The 13994-nt window shown below is 40.8% G+C and overlaps 1 protein-coding gene across 8 annotated transcripts in view; it reads right to left on the bottom strand.

Annotated features, from left to right (window-relative positions):
• The window catches only part of NDRG3 (NDRG family member 3), a 74816-nt gene that overhangs the window by 48264 nt on the left and 12558 nt on the right, over positions 1-13994 (bottom strand). For 5 of the 8 annotated variants that reach the window (XR_012018549.1, XR_012018550.1, XM_072800919.1 and 2 more), the window contains exons 2-3: positions 8533-8634; positions 117-152 (exon numbers count right to left, since the gene is read on the bottom strand). Coding sequence is in view for 5 of the 8 variants with exons in the window: in XM_072800919.1 (XP_072657020.1) it covers positions 117-152; positions 8533-8589 (93 nt within the window). In the remaining 3 variants the exon portion in view is untranslated. Of the gene's footprint in view, positions 1-116; positions 153-8532; positions 8638-13994 lie in introns of those variants that run through there. The other 3 variants (XM_072800920.1, XM_072800918.1, XM_072800921.1) reach the window with 2 other exon arrangements.

Genomic DNA, 13994 nt, shown 5'->3' on the forward strand with positions numbered 1-13994 from the left:
GAAGGAGTTATGATTAGCTATGAAGAGAGATCCACTTCTACAGGCCACCAGGATAGGGAGGGAAGCACTGCAGAGATCCTGTACATAGCCCCCCTTGGTGCTTGTACAGTCCTTACCTGACAGTCAAAGTCCTGGAAGTTTCGTGTACCAGTCTGTCAACAGAAGGCAGAAAACACAGTCAGTTTCCCCATGTGGCTTCCCCAAACGTGCAGCAAATTCAGTTCACAGTGCAAGCAGTGCACGTGCAGCTCTTGGTTATAATAAAACTAAAATGTCTCATCAAAAGACTTCAGAGGCAGGGTGGGCTCCTAACATATGGTAGTTAATAAAAGATAAGATTACACTTTGACAGGCTTCATGTGAAGATAAAGGAAAGGAGACCAGTTACCCAGTAAAGTTTGTAACTTCCTGCTTCCCTACCTAAAGAGAGCAATGAGAACTTGTGGGAATAGGGTAAAACATGGATCAGAGTCTTAGAATAACCACAAAGGAAGTAGCTGGAAAAAAACAGGGTTGAAGTTCAACCCTGAGAGGAGCAAAGGAGGGCAGGAGCTAGAGAGCCCAGAACCAGGAATTAAAGAAAGGATCAAGAAGAGAACAAAGATCTAAATGGATCAGGAATGGAAGACTTGTAAATTTAACAAGAGAAAAAGGCAACGTCACTGAGGGAGACAGACAAAACCAAATACACTGGCATATCTCTTGCATCCTATGAAATTGCTGATAGGACAAAGGACAAGTCATTGAGTCATTTAAAAAGTAGAACATAGGCAAAAGATCCAAGAAGAATTCACCAAGCTTCTTAAAATAGATTATATCATAGTAATGTTTGACTGAAAAAAAAAAAATCAATGGCAATGACTCAGAGGCATTTTTGTAGCATTTCAGATGCCAGAGTTGCAAAAAGTATAATCTAAGAGTATATATAAAGGATAATGAACGATGTGTTTTAGAAGGAAAAAAAACCTTCTGACTTGATCTTTCATAAAACAAAAGTCTCTCCCCTTGGAAAAAAACCTTTCATTGTTTAGAAACTGTGTTATAACATTCTGTATGTAGTATCTTCCAGGAGAACTACTACTAATAAGCACCTTCCCAAAAGTCGCCCCTCCAGACAGAATCTAGATACCTGATCCCAAAGGAACATGAAAGCAGTTCCATAGCCCTTCAAGAAGATCCTCCTAGAAACAGTTCTGTATCGGGACACCTGATTGGTGTAATCGGTTGGGTGGCTGACTCTTGGTTTTGGGTCAGGTCATGATCTTAGGGTTGTGAGATTGAGCCCTGTGTTGGGCTCTGGGCTCAGTGTGGAGTCCACTGTAAGACTCTCTCCCTTTCCTTCTGCCCCTCCCCACCCCCCCGGGATAAATAAATAAATTCTAAAAAAAAAAAAAAAAAAAAAAAGGAAAGAAAGAAGAAAGAAAGAAAGAAAGAAAGAAAGAAAGAAAGAAAGAAAGAAAGTAAGTAAGTAAGTAAGTTTTGTATCCACCATCTACACTGCAGCCAGTACAGAACAGAGAGGTTAAGAACATAGCCCAGGGTGTAAAACACACACACACACACACACACACACACACACCCTAAGATACAAACTGTTCTCTCCATAAGACTAACCTGCAGAACCAGCTGAGATGATCTAGAGTGGCATTATCTACTATGGTACCCAAAAGCCACATGTGTCAATTAAAATTCATTTAAAAAGAAACCCAGTTTCTCAGTCATATTACTCACATTCAAGTGCTCAATAACACACCTGGCTAGTAACTACTGTATTATTGGACAATGCAGATACAGAACATTTCCATTATGGAAGAAACTTCTACTGGACAGCACTGATCTAGAAACAGAAAGATTCTGAAAGAATAAGCTATGGATGAGCACACCGTCGTTTCTCTAAAAGTGGCAGTAAAGTCACAACAGATTAGCAATCATAGAGGAGATGGTACTGAGAACAGGAAAGAGAGTGGTAGAGACAGCTAGTCTGAAGTATTATTCCTGGCATGAAACCAGGTTCACAAAATAAAGTATGATGCAGTCACAGCATGGAAAGACAACTAAGACACCACGCAGATAGGACTGGGTAGCACATCTCCAAAGAATGCTGCCATTGGCAAAAGGATCATAGTGTCCCATGGCTCCTACTAGCCCCACAAAGTACCTGAGAGCTCTTTTAGGAAAGTCACTGCCTAATTTCTAGTTAGAAGTTTAAGTTCTAGTAAGACTGTGAGAAGCAATGGGAAGGGCCCTCTCATGGTCTAGGGTAGATGGTTTCAGTAGGATATGGTCATTAAATGAAAATAAATTAGGATACAAATAGTCTTTACACTTTGACCTCAACTACGCACCAAAAAAGACCAGCAGAAAAATACCAAAACATGAATGACAGCAGTTGTTAACAGAGATGATGGATGATTATAATTTTTCTTTATACTTTTCTATAATGAGCAAGTACCTCCCTTTTTGTAGCTAGAAAACTAGAAAAAAGCATTTGGTATACTACCAAAAATATGTTTGTAACTTGGTATTTTGTAATATAAGATTTAAAGATTCACTTAATCTTTTGAGGTATAACATATAATGTTGTAAAAACAGATATTAGGGCTTCAATCTTACAGGGCTCCTGGAGGCTCCTTCAGAGATTATATAGAAAGATTAGAAAAAAATTTCTCTAGACTGAAACTAAAATCTTGGTCACAGAATACAGAGACACAAATCCTGATAAGCTATTCGGGAAGTGTACGTAGAAGCAAACCAAGAGGGAGTATTTCCTGGTGTAGCCTCAGCCAAATGTAGAAAGTAAGTGAAGCAGCTCAAGAAGGTAAATTAAAAAGTCATTCTCTCAAATACAAGCCTGAAGAATAAGCAAGAAGCAACCAAGAATAGACCAATGAATGAAGAGAAGTATGAAAAGAAGGGGGTGGGGGAATTTAAAATATAAGTAATTGCTAGGGAAAAGAGAAATGCAGTTTACCAACATGAGATCTAGTCAAGAGGCATATATAGTTTCAAAAGACAGAAAACAACAGATATAAAGAAAGGCAAGAGGGATGCCTGGGTGGCTCAGCAGTTTAGTGCCTGCCTTCGGCCCAAAGCATGATCCTGGAGTCCCTGGGATCGAGTCCCATATCGGGCTCCCTGCATGGAGCCTGCTTCTCTGCCTCTCTCTGTGTCTCTCATGAATAAATAAATAAAACCTTTAAAAAAGGAAAATGCCATCTATATTATTATCTTTAAAAAATACTAATTAAAAAACTGACACTTCATAAATTTAGTGTCAGTTTAGTGTCATAAATTTATAAAGAGGTCAGATACTTGCATAAAACTATCAACAATTAGATAATAATCTGCAGACTGTGAAAAGGTACAATTTCAATTCTAAAGTAACCTCTCTGAAATAACATACTATCAGGCTAACGACATGCGTCATTGACCCCCTGCACTAAAAACTCCTTAGGCATCCTGTGGCTAAGGCTTCTTCCACCACCTCCTGCTGATCCCATAGCTGCCTGCCAGTATTCTGTCACAGAACCACCATTACTTGCTTGGGAAGTCACTTCCTGCTCCAGTCCTATCTAGGCCATTTTTGACAACATGTGACAATTCTTAGCACATAAAGGGACACCCACCCTCCAGTGCATAGTAGATATAGCACTTGACACATAATATTCTTTAGTGAAAATGTCAGTAACTCTTTTTAAAAAAAAATTTTTTTAAAGACCTGGCACGAACCCCTTTGGCTGTCTCTATTGTCCCAAAAGTTAGAAAAATGCTCACCCACAGCTTCTCCTTTCTCTCTCCTCTGCTTACATTTCCACCAGAAGAGACAGAAAACTTTAAACTACAAAAGGGTTTATCTCACTTTCTACTTTAACAACCAAAAAGAGGTAAATAACTTGTTTCTATTCTTCCCGTTATTCCCCTCCTCATTTCTTTAATTCTATAGAAGCCAAAGGTGGCTTTCTACTTATTTTCTCAAGACTGCCCTTTGGCTTTCACTAGGCTTAGTATTTTTCATACCACACCAAATCCTTTTTTTCTGGTCTCCTAATTACAAAAAAGAAGGTACATGCTCATTGTAGAGAAGTATAAAGAAAATTATAATCATTCATCATCTCTCGATTGACAAATAGCTGCTATCAATAATGTTTTTGTATTTTTCTGCTAGTTTTTTCTGGCACATATTTTAATGTAGTTGACGTCAGGGAAAAGAATCACAAATTGGTCAATTCTCCTGCTTGTTACAAGATCTGTTGGTTGAGAAGGTTGAAATGACCAGCTGCAAGAGGCAGCAGATAGAGTAAAGAGCCCTCAACCACTGATCTGGGATGAAGTCAATAGATATGGGTTCTAATCTTGGCTTCATCACCTTACTAGACACTAATTTTGGACAAGTCATATAACTTCTCTGAGCCTTATCTGGAAAATGGAGTAAAAAATACCTTTAACTACTTATTTCACAGGAGGTTGGGAGACTTAAGGAAGATATTTGTGAAAATGCACTAAAAATAGTTAAAAGAAAAAAAATAAAAATAGTTAAAAGCTATTTTTAAAAAATCAGTTCATATGCCTGAAAATTTCTGCCCCTCAAAACAAAGATAAGTGCTGGCAGTTGCTTCTTTTCATTATTGGAGCCAAAACAAGCATGGCAAAATTACCCACTTCTTCACAAATCTGAGCCACAGACAAAATTACAAGCACACTAAAATTAAATGGGAAAAGTACCAACAAATGACAAGAGATGAGTTAACATAAGCCTCAGTTAAAGCTATTTTGAGAATGCTTCCTTATAGTCATCTCAGGACAAATCTCTCCATAACAGGTTGGGTCTAGACGTCCTCTGGCTCCCCTGAAGCCTGGAAGAGTACAGCAGTATCTTCTGGCTAAGAGTGCATCTGTGAGAATGGACAAAAAGATGAAGCGAACTGGTATGTCGCTAGACTTTCCCGTAAAGAGACAGAGCAAGTCACTGAGGTGATGGGGTCAGCATAGTGGAAAAGCCTCAGGTTTTAAAACAGGACAGACCTGGGCTTCAGTCCTGACTCTGCCACACCTTGACTAGGCAAGTCATTTTCAGTTAGATTTTCATCTTCTAAGTGAGGTATAATACTATGACTTCAAAGGCATACATTTTTGGGATGACTGGGTGGGTCAGCGGTTGGGCACCTCCCTTTGTGGTCCTGGAGTCCCGGGATCAGGTCCCACATCAGGCTCCCTGCATGGAGCCTGCTTCTCCCTCTGCCTGTGTCTCTGCCTCTCTCTCTGTGTCTCTCTCATGAATTAAAAAAAAAAAAAAAAAAAAAAAAAAAGGATACATTTTTGATTAAGAGAGAGAAAGTAGATAAAACACCTGGCATATAAGAGGTGCTTATTAAAATAATAGCAGAATAGGCCACAGAAACTCCTGCCAAACAAAAAAACTTCAAGACTTCTACTCCTATTCTGGAGGCCTAACCCCAATAGTAATAGTTCTCAACTGGGAAGACTCTGCCCCCAGGGGACACTTGATAATGTCTGAGACACTTTTTGGTTGTCACAACTAAGAGATGCTGGCACCTACTGGATGGAGAAAAAGGATGCTGCTAAACATCCTACAACATGCACGATGGTCCCCCACAAGAATCATCTAGTCCAAAACATTAACAGTGCCAAGACTGAAAAATTCTGCCCCAGAGCAAGCATTCTTTGGTACTCAATCTGAGTAAGCTACTTCACCTTTTTCATCCTTAGTCTTCTCACCAGCAGTATGGGAACAAACTGATCTGTGCTCCCTGTACCACTGGCCTTTTGGGGATCAAATAAAATAACTGATGAAGGGCATTACCATCATACCTTTCACAATGTATGCAGAAGCACACACTTGCTGGGTAAAGATAGAAGCCTTCATGTACTGGGGCAGGGGGACTATAGGGAGTGGAACTCTATGTTTGCGAATGCCACCATCCAAAGAGGGCCTCTTGCCAATCTTCTTCTATAAAGCTGGGCTGGAGCATGGGAGCTCTCATGAATAGTGAGGGATAGGAACATGTCTCAGGGAGAGAGAGGGAGCGTGGGAAGTGGACAGAAACAGCACAGGCACATCAAAAAGGAACTAACAGATGTTAGGAAGTGAGACATTGACTGCTTGGTGTCTTAGACTGCTTGGGATGCCTGAGGGGCTTAAACAAGAGAAATTTATTTTCTCATTTCTGGAGGCTGGATGTCCAAGATCAAGATTCTAGCAGGGTTTGGTTTCTGGGGAGAGCTCTCTTCCTGGCTTTCAGATGATTACCACCTTGCTGTGTCCTCACATGGAGGGGCGGGCAGTGTGTGTGAGAGAGATCTCTCTTCCTCTTACAAGGCCACCAATTCCAATGGATTCAAGTCCCAATTCCATGGTTAAATGACCTCATTTAACCTTAATCACCTCCTAAGGGCCCTATCTCCAATACAGTAACATAGGGGGTGAAGGCTTCAATAAATGAGTTTAAAGAGAAGGGATGTGCACAATTCCATATATAACACTTGGGCACACATGGGACACAGCCAAGGCATCACTGTGGCCTCAAGAAAGGGGGACCACCCAGTAGTTAATTCACTGCTTTTTTTATGGTCCCATTCATTCATCTTTCATTTTCCGGGTGTCTTTTTTATGAGATATGTGGTCGATTATCTCCTGCAGTTCTTTAACATGCCTACTCAGGGATCCTGTGAATTTCCAGGGTCCAGGAAGGATCCTCCTCCTATTTGTCCCCTAGTCCTCAAACATCAGGGCATAGGTTTCCAACAATGACTAATCAGAGTCACTTTAGGCATCAGTCAACTTTGGGATTTTTTTTAAAAAGCTCAACCACATCCCAGACCAACTCCATCAGAATCTTGGAGAATATCTACCAAAAAATAAAAATAAAATCACTGGTGATTTTTAAATCTCCCCAAATAATTCCTATGAGCAGCCAGAGTTGAAGACCACTGATCACAGAAAGGTATGGGTGTGTCCTGTCCTTCTCCCCTTGCATTCCAATTTAGTTGGTCTACAGTGAGACCCAATAGTCTGTATTTTTAAACAATTCCCCAGCTGATTCTGATGATCAGCCAGGTTTAAGATAGATTTCTACCTTCTTGAAGCTAAATTGCCTACTCTCACCTGTAACTATTCATTTCTGTGGCTATACATAAGCTCTACAGATGCAGATTTTATTTCCTTCCTCCTTCATGGCATGTCATTTTGGGGACAACCCTTCACATGCACCAAAAGACATTTAAGAAGGGGAGGGTTTTTCTGAAGACATGAGGAAAAGACCAGAAGAAACCAAATGGGGGCTAAAAAAAAAAGTGTGTGCAGCCTGATGAGGGGGAATGCAAAAACTAGTGAAAGATAAAAAAAGGGCAGGAATGCAGGTAAAGAGATGAAGTCGCAGGAATGAAAATGGAACTGGTGGCATTCAATAGCAAATTAATAAACACACATTAAGTGAACAACCCCAGAAGGGCAACAGCATCTTCTGGTGTAGCACACCCATCCCAACCTCATCCATCTTTACTCTTGCTTTTTATCAATACTTTCCCCAGGAAGAATGCCATGGGCTCATTCACACCAAGCTACAAGAGTATTTTAATATAGGAGGAATGACAATAAGCCAAAAGCACAGGGTAGAAAAGAGGGAATATCAGGCACATTTACTCAATAGGGAGGGAGAGGGTTGAAAGGATAAGCCTTTCTTAGCTTTTTGGTAACTCCTATCATTACACCACTCTCTACTCCCTGAATCCTGGTGGCTGTAAACTATGCTGCTCACTGTTCTCTAACACTAACATAAAAATGAGATGTATTATGGATATCCACATATCCCAATGAAAATCTCAAAGTTGACAGAAAGGTCACATCACAGATTTGACAAACTTTAGGGAAAGTATTACAGCCTATGTACATCACCAGCCATGGACGTTCATTTTTCTTTATAGAACTGAAAGTCAAGACACTTGGATTCTTTTTTTTTTTTTTTTTTTGACACTTGGATTCTAAGTCAAACCTAACTCTCATACTTTCTGCCTAACTCTGTCATACTATTTTTTCCCCTTAATGTCTCTATCAGTAAAACAGGCAAACCTCAAGGATCACTTGATTGAATTTGGCCCATCAAAAAACAAGTAGGAAGAAAGAAAAAGGGAAGGACAGACATCAAAAAGAATGTTAAGAAATATATTTTTAGGGACACTTGGGGGGCTCAGCAGTTGAGTGTCTGCCTTTGGCTCAGGGTGTGATCCTGGGGTCCTGGGATTGAGTCTCACATCGGGCTCCCTGCATGGAGCCTACTTCTCTCTCTGCCTCTCTCTCCGTGTCTCTCCCAACCTCATCCATCTTTATTTATAAATAAATAAATTCTTTAAAATATATATATATATTTAAAAGTATTTCTTCCAAAAAAAAAAAAAAGGTATTTCTTCCATAGAAAGTGAAGTTGAATGTTTTGAATTAGTTACTATTCAGAAAATATAGAAAATGAACTAATCATAGAAGACATAAATATTTTAGTGAAACAGTGTAGTTTTTACCTTATCATTTAGAAGTGGTTTAATCTCTGTGAGTTGAACATCCTGGAGTTCATCCATGGGGACAGATGAGAGTAGAAGATTCTCGAGAATAAATCAGTAACTCTGAAACAGAAGTGAAGGAAGAAAAGAAAAGAGGCTTAAATTAGAAGTTGAAAATATAATAGTCACACTATGTCCATTCATTCAAATACTTAGTGTCATGCACTGCTCAGGATGCTGAAGATACAGGACACCAAACAGTCATGGCAGACAGACTTTAAAAGTGGCCTTCATAACCTTTGCCTCCAGTTCACACTCTTGCATAATCCCCCTCCCTACCACTGAGTGTGAGTGGGACCCATGGTTTGCTTTTAACCAAAATGGCAAATGATGGAATGTACACAAGTACCTGCACATGATGACATTATATAATATTTTAATATCTGTCTTCCTGAAAGACACTTTCCTTTGCTAGCTCTAAAGAAGCAAACCTGGTATGCTGTGAGAAGGCCATGTGGCAAGGAACTGAGGTTAGCCTCCAGCCAAAAGAGTAAAAAACTAACACCCTCAGTCCAACAACCTGCAAAAACTGATTGCTGCCAACAACCATGTGAGCTTGGAAGTGGACTGTTCCCCAATCAAACCTCAGTTGAGAAGACAGTCCTGACCAATGCCCTCACTGTAGACTTACAGAGGACCCTGCCAACCCATGCCAGATTCCCAACCCCCTAGGTACTATCAGATAATAAACATGCATTGTGTGTTAAGTCAGTAAGTTTGTGGCAGTATTTTTTTGTAGCAACAGATAATCCATACAATAGTCTTTCCCCTTCAGGAGTGCCTAGTTTAGTTACTGAAGTATAAATAAGAGAATAAAAAAATAATAAATAAATAAATAAATAAATAACATGGTCAATGCTATGCTTCAGGAAACAACAGTTTGAAGGACGGATTAAGAGGGAAAAAAAATTGAAGGCTAATGCTAGGATGAAGCTCTGATTTAGGAATGGGAATGAAGTGGGGAGATGAACCAAGGCTAAGCTCATTAGCCTTCACTTGTGGAATCACAGCATTGGAGAGTATGAAAGCCAGCTTCCAAGATAAGATGGTATCCAAACAACCCAATGATCCTTAACTCCTGATATTTGCAGTCATGCAGCTTCCAATCCAAATAAACCAGAGATGGCCTATAACTAATAAAATATAGCAGAGGCAACAATATATGACTTCTGAGGCTACATCATAAACAGCATAGCTTCTACTTCAAGGTATTATAGTCTTCATTCATCAGTTCTGGGGAAGCCAGCTATGGTATTGTGAGGTTATTCAAACAGCCCCCTGGTGAGGCCCATGTGGAGAGGAACCATCTCGCCAGTACTGACCTGCCAGCCATGTAAGTGAGCTACCTTATACATGGATCTTCCAGCCCCAGTCAAGACTTCAGATGACTGCAGCCCCAGAGATATCTGACTGCAACCACATTGGAGACCCTGAGCCTGAACCACCCTACCAAGCCACCACCTAAATTCCTGACCCACGTTTAAGTATGAATGATAATAATCCCATTTTGGAATGATTCATTATATGGCAAAGGATAGCGAATGCAGAGAGGGAGAAGACAAGGAAAGAGTTCTAGGAGAAGAGGGTAGTTGGAGAGGAAGAAGCAGGGTAATGAGTCATAAATCTTTACTCCATCCCATTGGACAGGAAGTCATGGAGAAAGGCTGCAAATACTGGATATTGCAAACAAGTGACTCCCATTCAGACTTTAAAGCCCCAGGCTTCCTCCCCTCTGCCTTGGTCATGAACTCATCAGTCAGGGAAAATGCTAATTCAGTGAGTTAGGGATGTAGCCATTCAACAACCACGTATTGAGTACCCAAGGGGCAAAGCATTATGGAAGATAAAAAAGGTCCCTGCTTTCCAGGAGCTTACTAAAAGGTAGAGATGACAACAATCTATAACTACAAAATGACAAAAAGAAGGGCCATAATAGTTCAAAGAAGGAACAATTACTTTTGATTGATGAAAATCAAAAAAGCCTTCATGATATTAGCCTACTATATTAATTCATGTTTGGTTTTCCCTCCAGACATAGGATTACATGGCTTTGATTTACTTAGCAATGAAGAGGGTATGGATTCTAGGCTACCAATACACCAAAATAAATTCTGCTTCCAACTGTGACTACATTAGAACAGATTAACAGAAGCCCTTTTAGCATTCCTTCTAAGAACCCAGAGGATGCCAGGCAGAAACACTCCTCAAACTATGGACCCTACATGCCAATCTTAAGCATTCCAAACATCTGTGCCACTTAACAGAGCACAAGCCTGATGACATTTAGCCTCCAAAAGAACATGGTTCTTTTCTCAGTTCCTGGGTATAAACTTAATTGAGCTGCTGAATGACCAGAGCTGGATTTCTATTTTTTTTTAATTTTTTTTTAAAGATTTATCTATTCAGAGAGAGCGAAAGAGAGGCAGAGACACAGGCAGAGAGAGAAGCAAGCTCCATGCAGGGAGCCCGATGTGGGACTTGATCCCGGGTCTCCAGGATCACACCCCCGGCCGCAGGCGGCGCTAAACCGCTGCGCCACCAGGGCTGCCCTCTATTTTGTTTTTATACCATGTACATTTCATAAGAGGATGAGGTGGCTTGAATGTTTCATCATAAATCTCAGCTGGCATCTGCAATTCTTTTTTTTTTTTTAAGATTTTATTTATTCATGAGAGAGAGAGAGAGAAAGGGAGAGAGAGAGAGAGGCAGAGACACAGGCAGAGGGAGAAACAGGCTCCCTGCAGGGAGTCGGATGTGGGACCTGATCCCAGGGCTCCAGGATCAGGCCCTGGGCTGAAGGTGGCGCTAAACTGCTGAGCCAGCCACCTGGTGTGCCCTGCAATTCTTTCTTACAATAACACTTTGACCTGGGATGCCTGGGTGGCTCAGTTGGTTAAGTGTCTGCCTTCTCTTCAAGCTCTGATACCAGGGTCCTGGGATGGCGCGATCGAGCCCCATGTTGGGCTCCCTGCTCAGCGGGAAGCCTGCTTCTCCCTCACCCTCTCCCCATGCTTGTTTTTTTTCTTTTTCTTTCTCTCTCTCTCTAATAAATAAAGTTTCCCCAGTGGCGCAGCGGTTTAGCACCACGTGCAGCCTGGGGTGTGATCCTGGAGACCCGGGATCGAGTCCTGTGTTGGGCTCCCTGCATGAAGCCTGCTTCTCCCTCTGCCTGTGTCTCTGCTTCTCTCTCTCTCTCTCTGTCTCTATGAATAAATAAAATCTTAAAAATAAAGAAATAAAAAAAAAAAGGTAAAACAAACAACCCCCCCAAACCAATACCACTTTGACCCAAAATACTGGCCTAACTGGGATCTATACTCATTGTGTACTTATTTCATTTTTATTTTTAAAGATTTATTTATTTGAGAGAGAGAGAGCAAGAGCAGGAGGGGCAGGAAGAAAGAGAGAAAATCTCAAGCACACTTCTCACTGAGTGCAGAGCCCCACTCAGGGCTCCATCTCACGACCCTGAGATCACAACCTGAGCCAAAACCAAAAGCCTGATGCTTAACCGACTAAGCCACTGAGGTACCCCTCGTTGTGTGCTTATTAATCACACAGTAAACCATAGTTACTTTTCATTTAGATGTCACTGTTTATCAGTAACTTAAAATGTCAATTTTATTTTTTATTATTTTTTAAATCTTTTTTTTAAAGATTTTATTTATTTATTCATAGAGACAGAGAGAAAGAGAGAGAGAGGCAGAGACACAGGCAGAGGGAGAAGCAGGCTCCATGCAGAGAGCCTGACGTGGGACTCGTTCCAAGGTCTCCAGGATCATGCCCTGGGCTGCAGGCGGCGCTAAACCACTGTGCCACCGGGGCTGCCCTAAAATGTCAATTTTAAAGTTCTTTTTCCTATTATAAAAATAGTATGTGCTCACTTTAGAAAATGTGAAATCACAGAATAATGAAAAGATATTTTATTCACAGTCTTTCCATTTAAAGACAACCACTGTTTAACATTTTAGTCTATTTCCACTTATCCTTTTTTTCCATGTAAAGTGGTTATTTCCTGAAATTATTTTCCAATCTACCCACTTTATTCCCTACTTTAATTCATTCACTGGAAAGCAGGACCCTTCAAGATGTTAATTATTCAAATGTAACTCTTGCAGATCCCTAAGGAGCCTCAGGGCCAGAAGAAAGCCAGAGGTGCCCTCAGTTCCAAAGTGACTGGCATTGACCTAATGTTCCCATGCATTTTGTAAAGATGGAAAAAAATGCAATGTTTGTGCCAGGAGAAACACTTAAATAAGGGCACAAATTAAATGAGAAACCTGTCCCTATCAGTTGGGCCCAATGCAGACAATGCAGGACAGCGAACTGTTTCAGTGTGACTTGGAAATTGGCAACAAGACAGTAGATGTTTACCTTCTCTGTTATAGAGGACCTACTTCATTCCTCCAGAGATTCAATTTTTGCTCAGTTCTCACTGTCCCAAGCCCTTGACAATGAGCAATTTTATAACACTTATAAGGACTAAGATCACATGGTGGAAAACTCCATCTCCAGATCTCTTAGCTACACAGCCTGGCTCCCTCCTGGGGATCCTTAAGGCCTGCAGTTCCCTCATCTGCATAAATGATAAGGCTGCCAGCCAGATCCTATCCTGGTAATAAGGGTTATTAATATTCTTTCTTTCTTTTTTTTTTTTTTTTAAGTAGGCTCCATGCCCAGTGTGGAGCCCAATGTGGGGTTTGAACTCATCACCCTAAGATCCAGACCTGAGCTGAGATCAAGAGTTGGATGCTTAACTGACTGAGCCACCCAAGCACCCCAGGGCTACTAATATTCTTATAAAGCTGGTAGGGATTTTATAAACTGCAGTAGATAACAAAATGTTCATCCTCTTTCCCAGTTATAGGAGGCAGAAGGAGGGCTGACAAGTAAAAACCAGCCATCCTCAAACTGAGGCAGTGAACCTGGTACCAAATGGCTAGAGTGAAAGGGGAAAAGTGTAAATTCCTACTCTGTGCCAGGAATTATACTCTAAGTACCCTATATTTAATCCTCCTAACAATCCTCTCAGGCAGATATGCAGATATTTGCATTTCTTAGTTTAGAGATGATAAATTTAGGCTTAGAGAAGTTAAGTAACTCTTCCAGTATCTCCCATCTATGTAAGGAATAGCAAGAATGTAAAAACCTTTCCTTTCCCCACTATCCTAATGTCTATGCCAAGCCCTATATACTGGGTGTAGGACCCTGGGCAAATTTCTTCCTCTCTATCCATGGGGGCACCTCCTTCAAGTAAAGGGAACAGAAACCTAGAGCAATCCTGTATCACCACTGACTTGGAAGCCAGAATGAAGGTTTGAGTCACCATTTCAGGACAAGAACCCTAACTATCTCAATAGTCAGCTGAAGACAGAAGATGGAATGAGGAAGGAGAAGAGAAATAAAATTCAAGCTATTACTTG

Source organism: Canis lupus, chromosome 26 (genome assembly GCF_048164855.1).
Source record: "Canis lupus baileyi chromosome 26, mCanLup2.hap1, whole genome shotgun sequence".
Classification (NCBI taxonomy): Eukaryota; Metazoa; Chordata; class Mammalia; order Carnivora; family Canidae; genus Canis; species Canis lupus.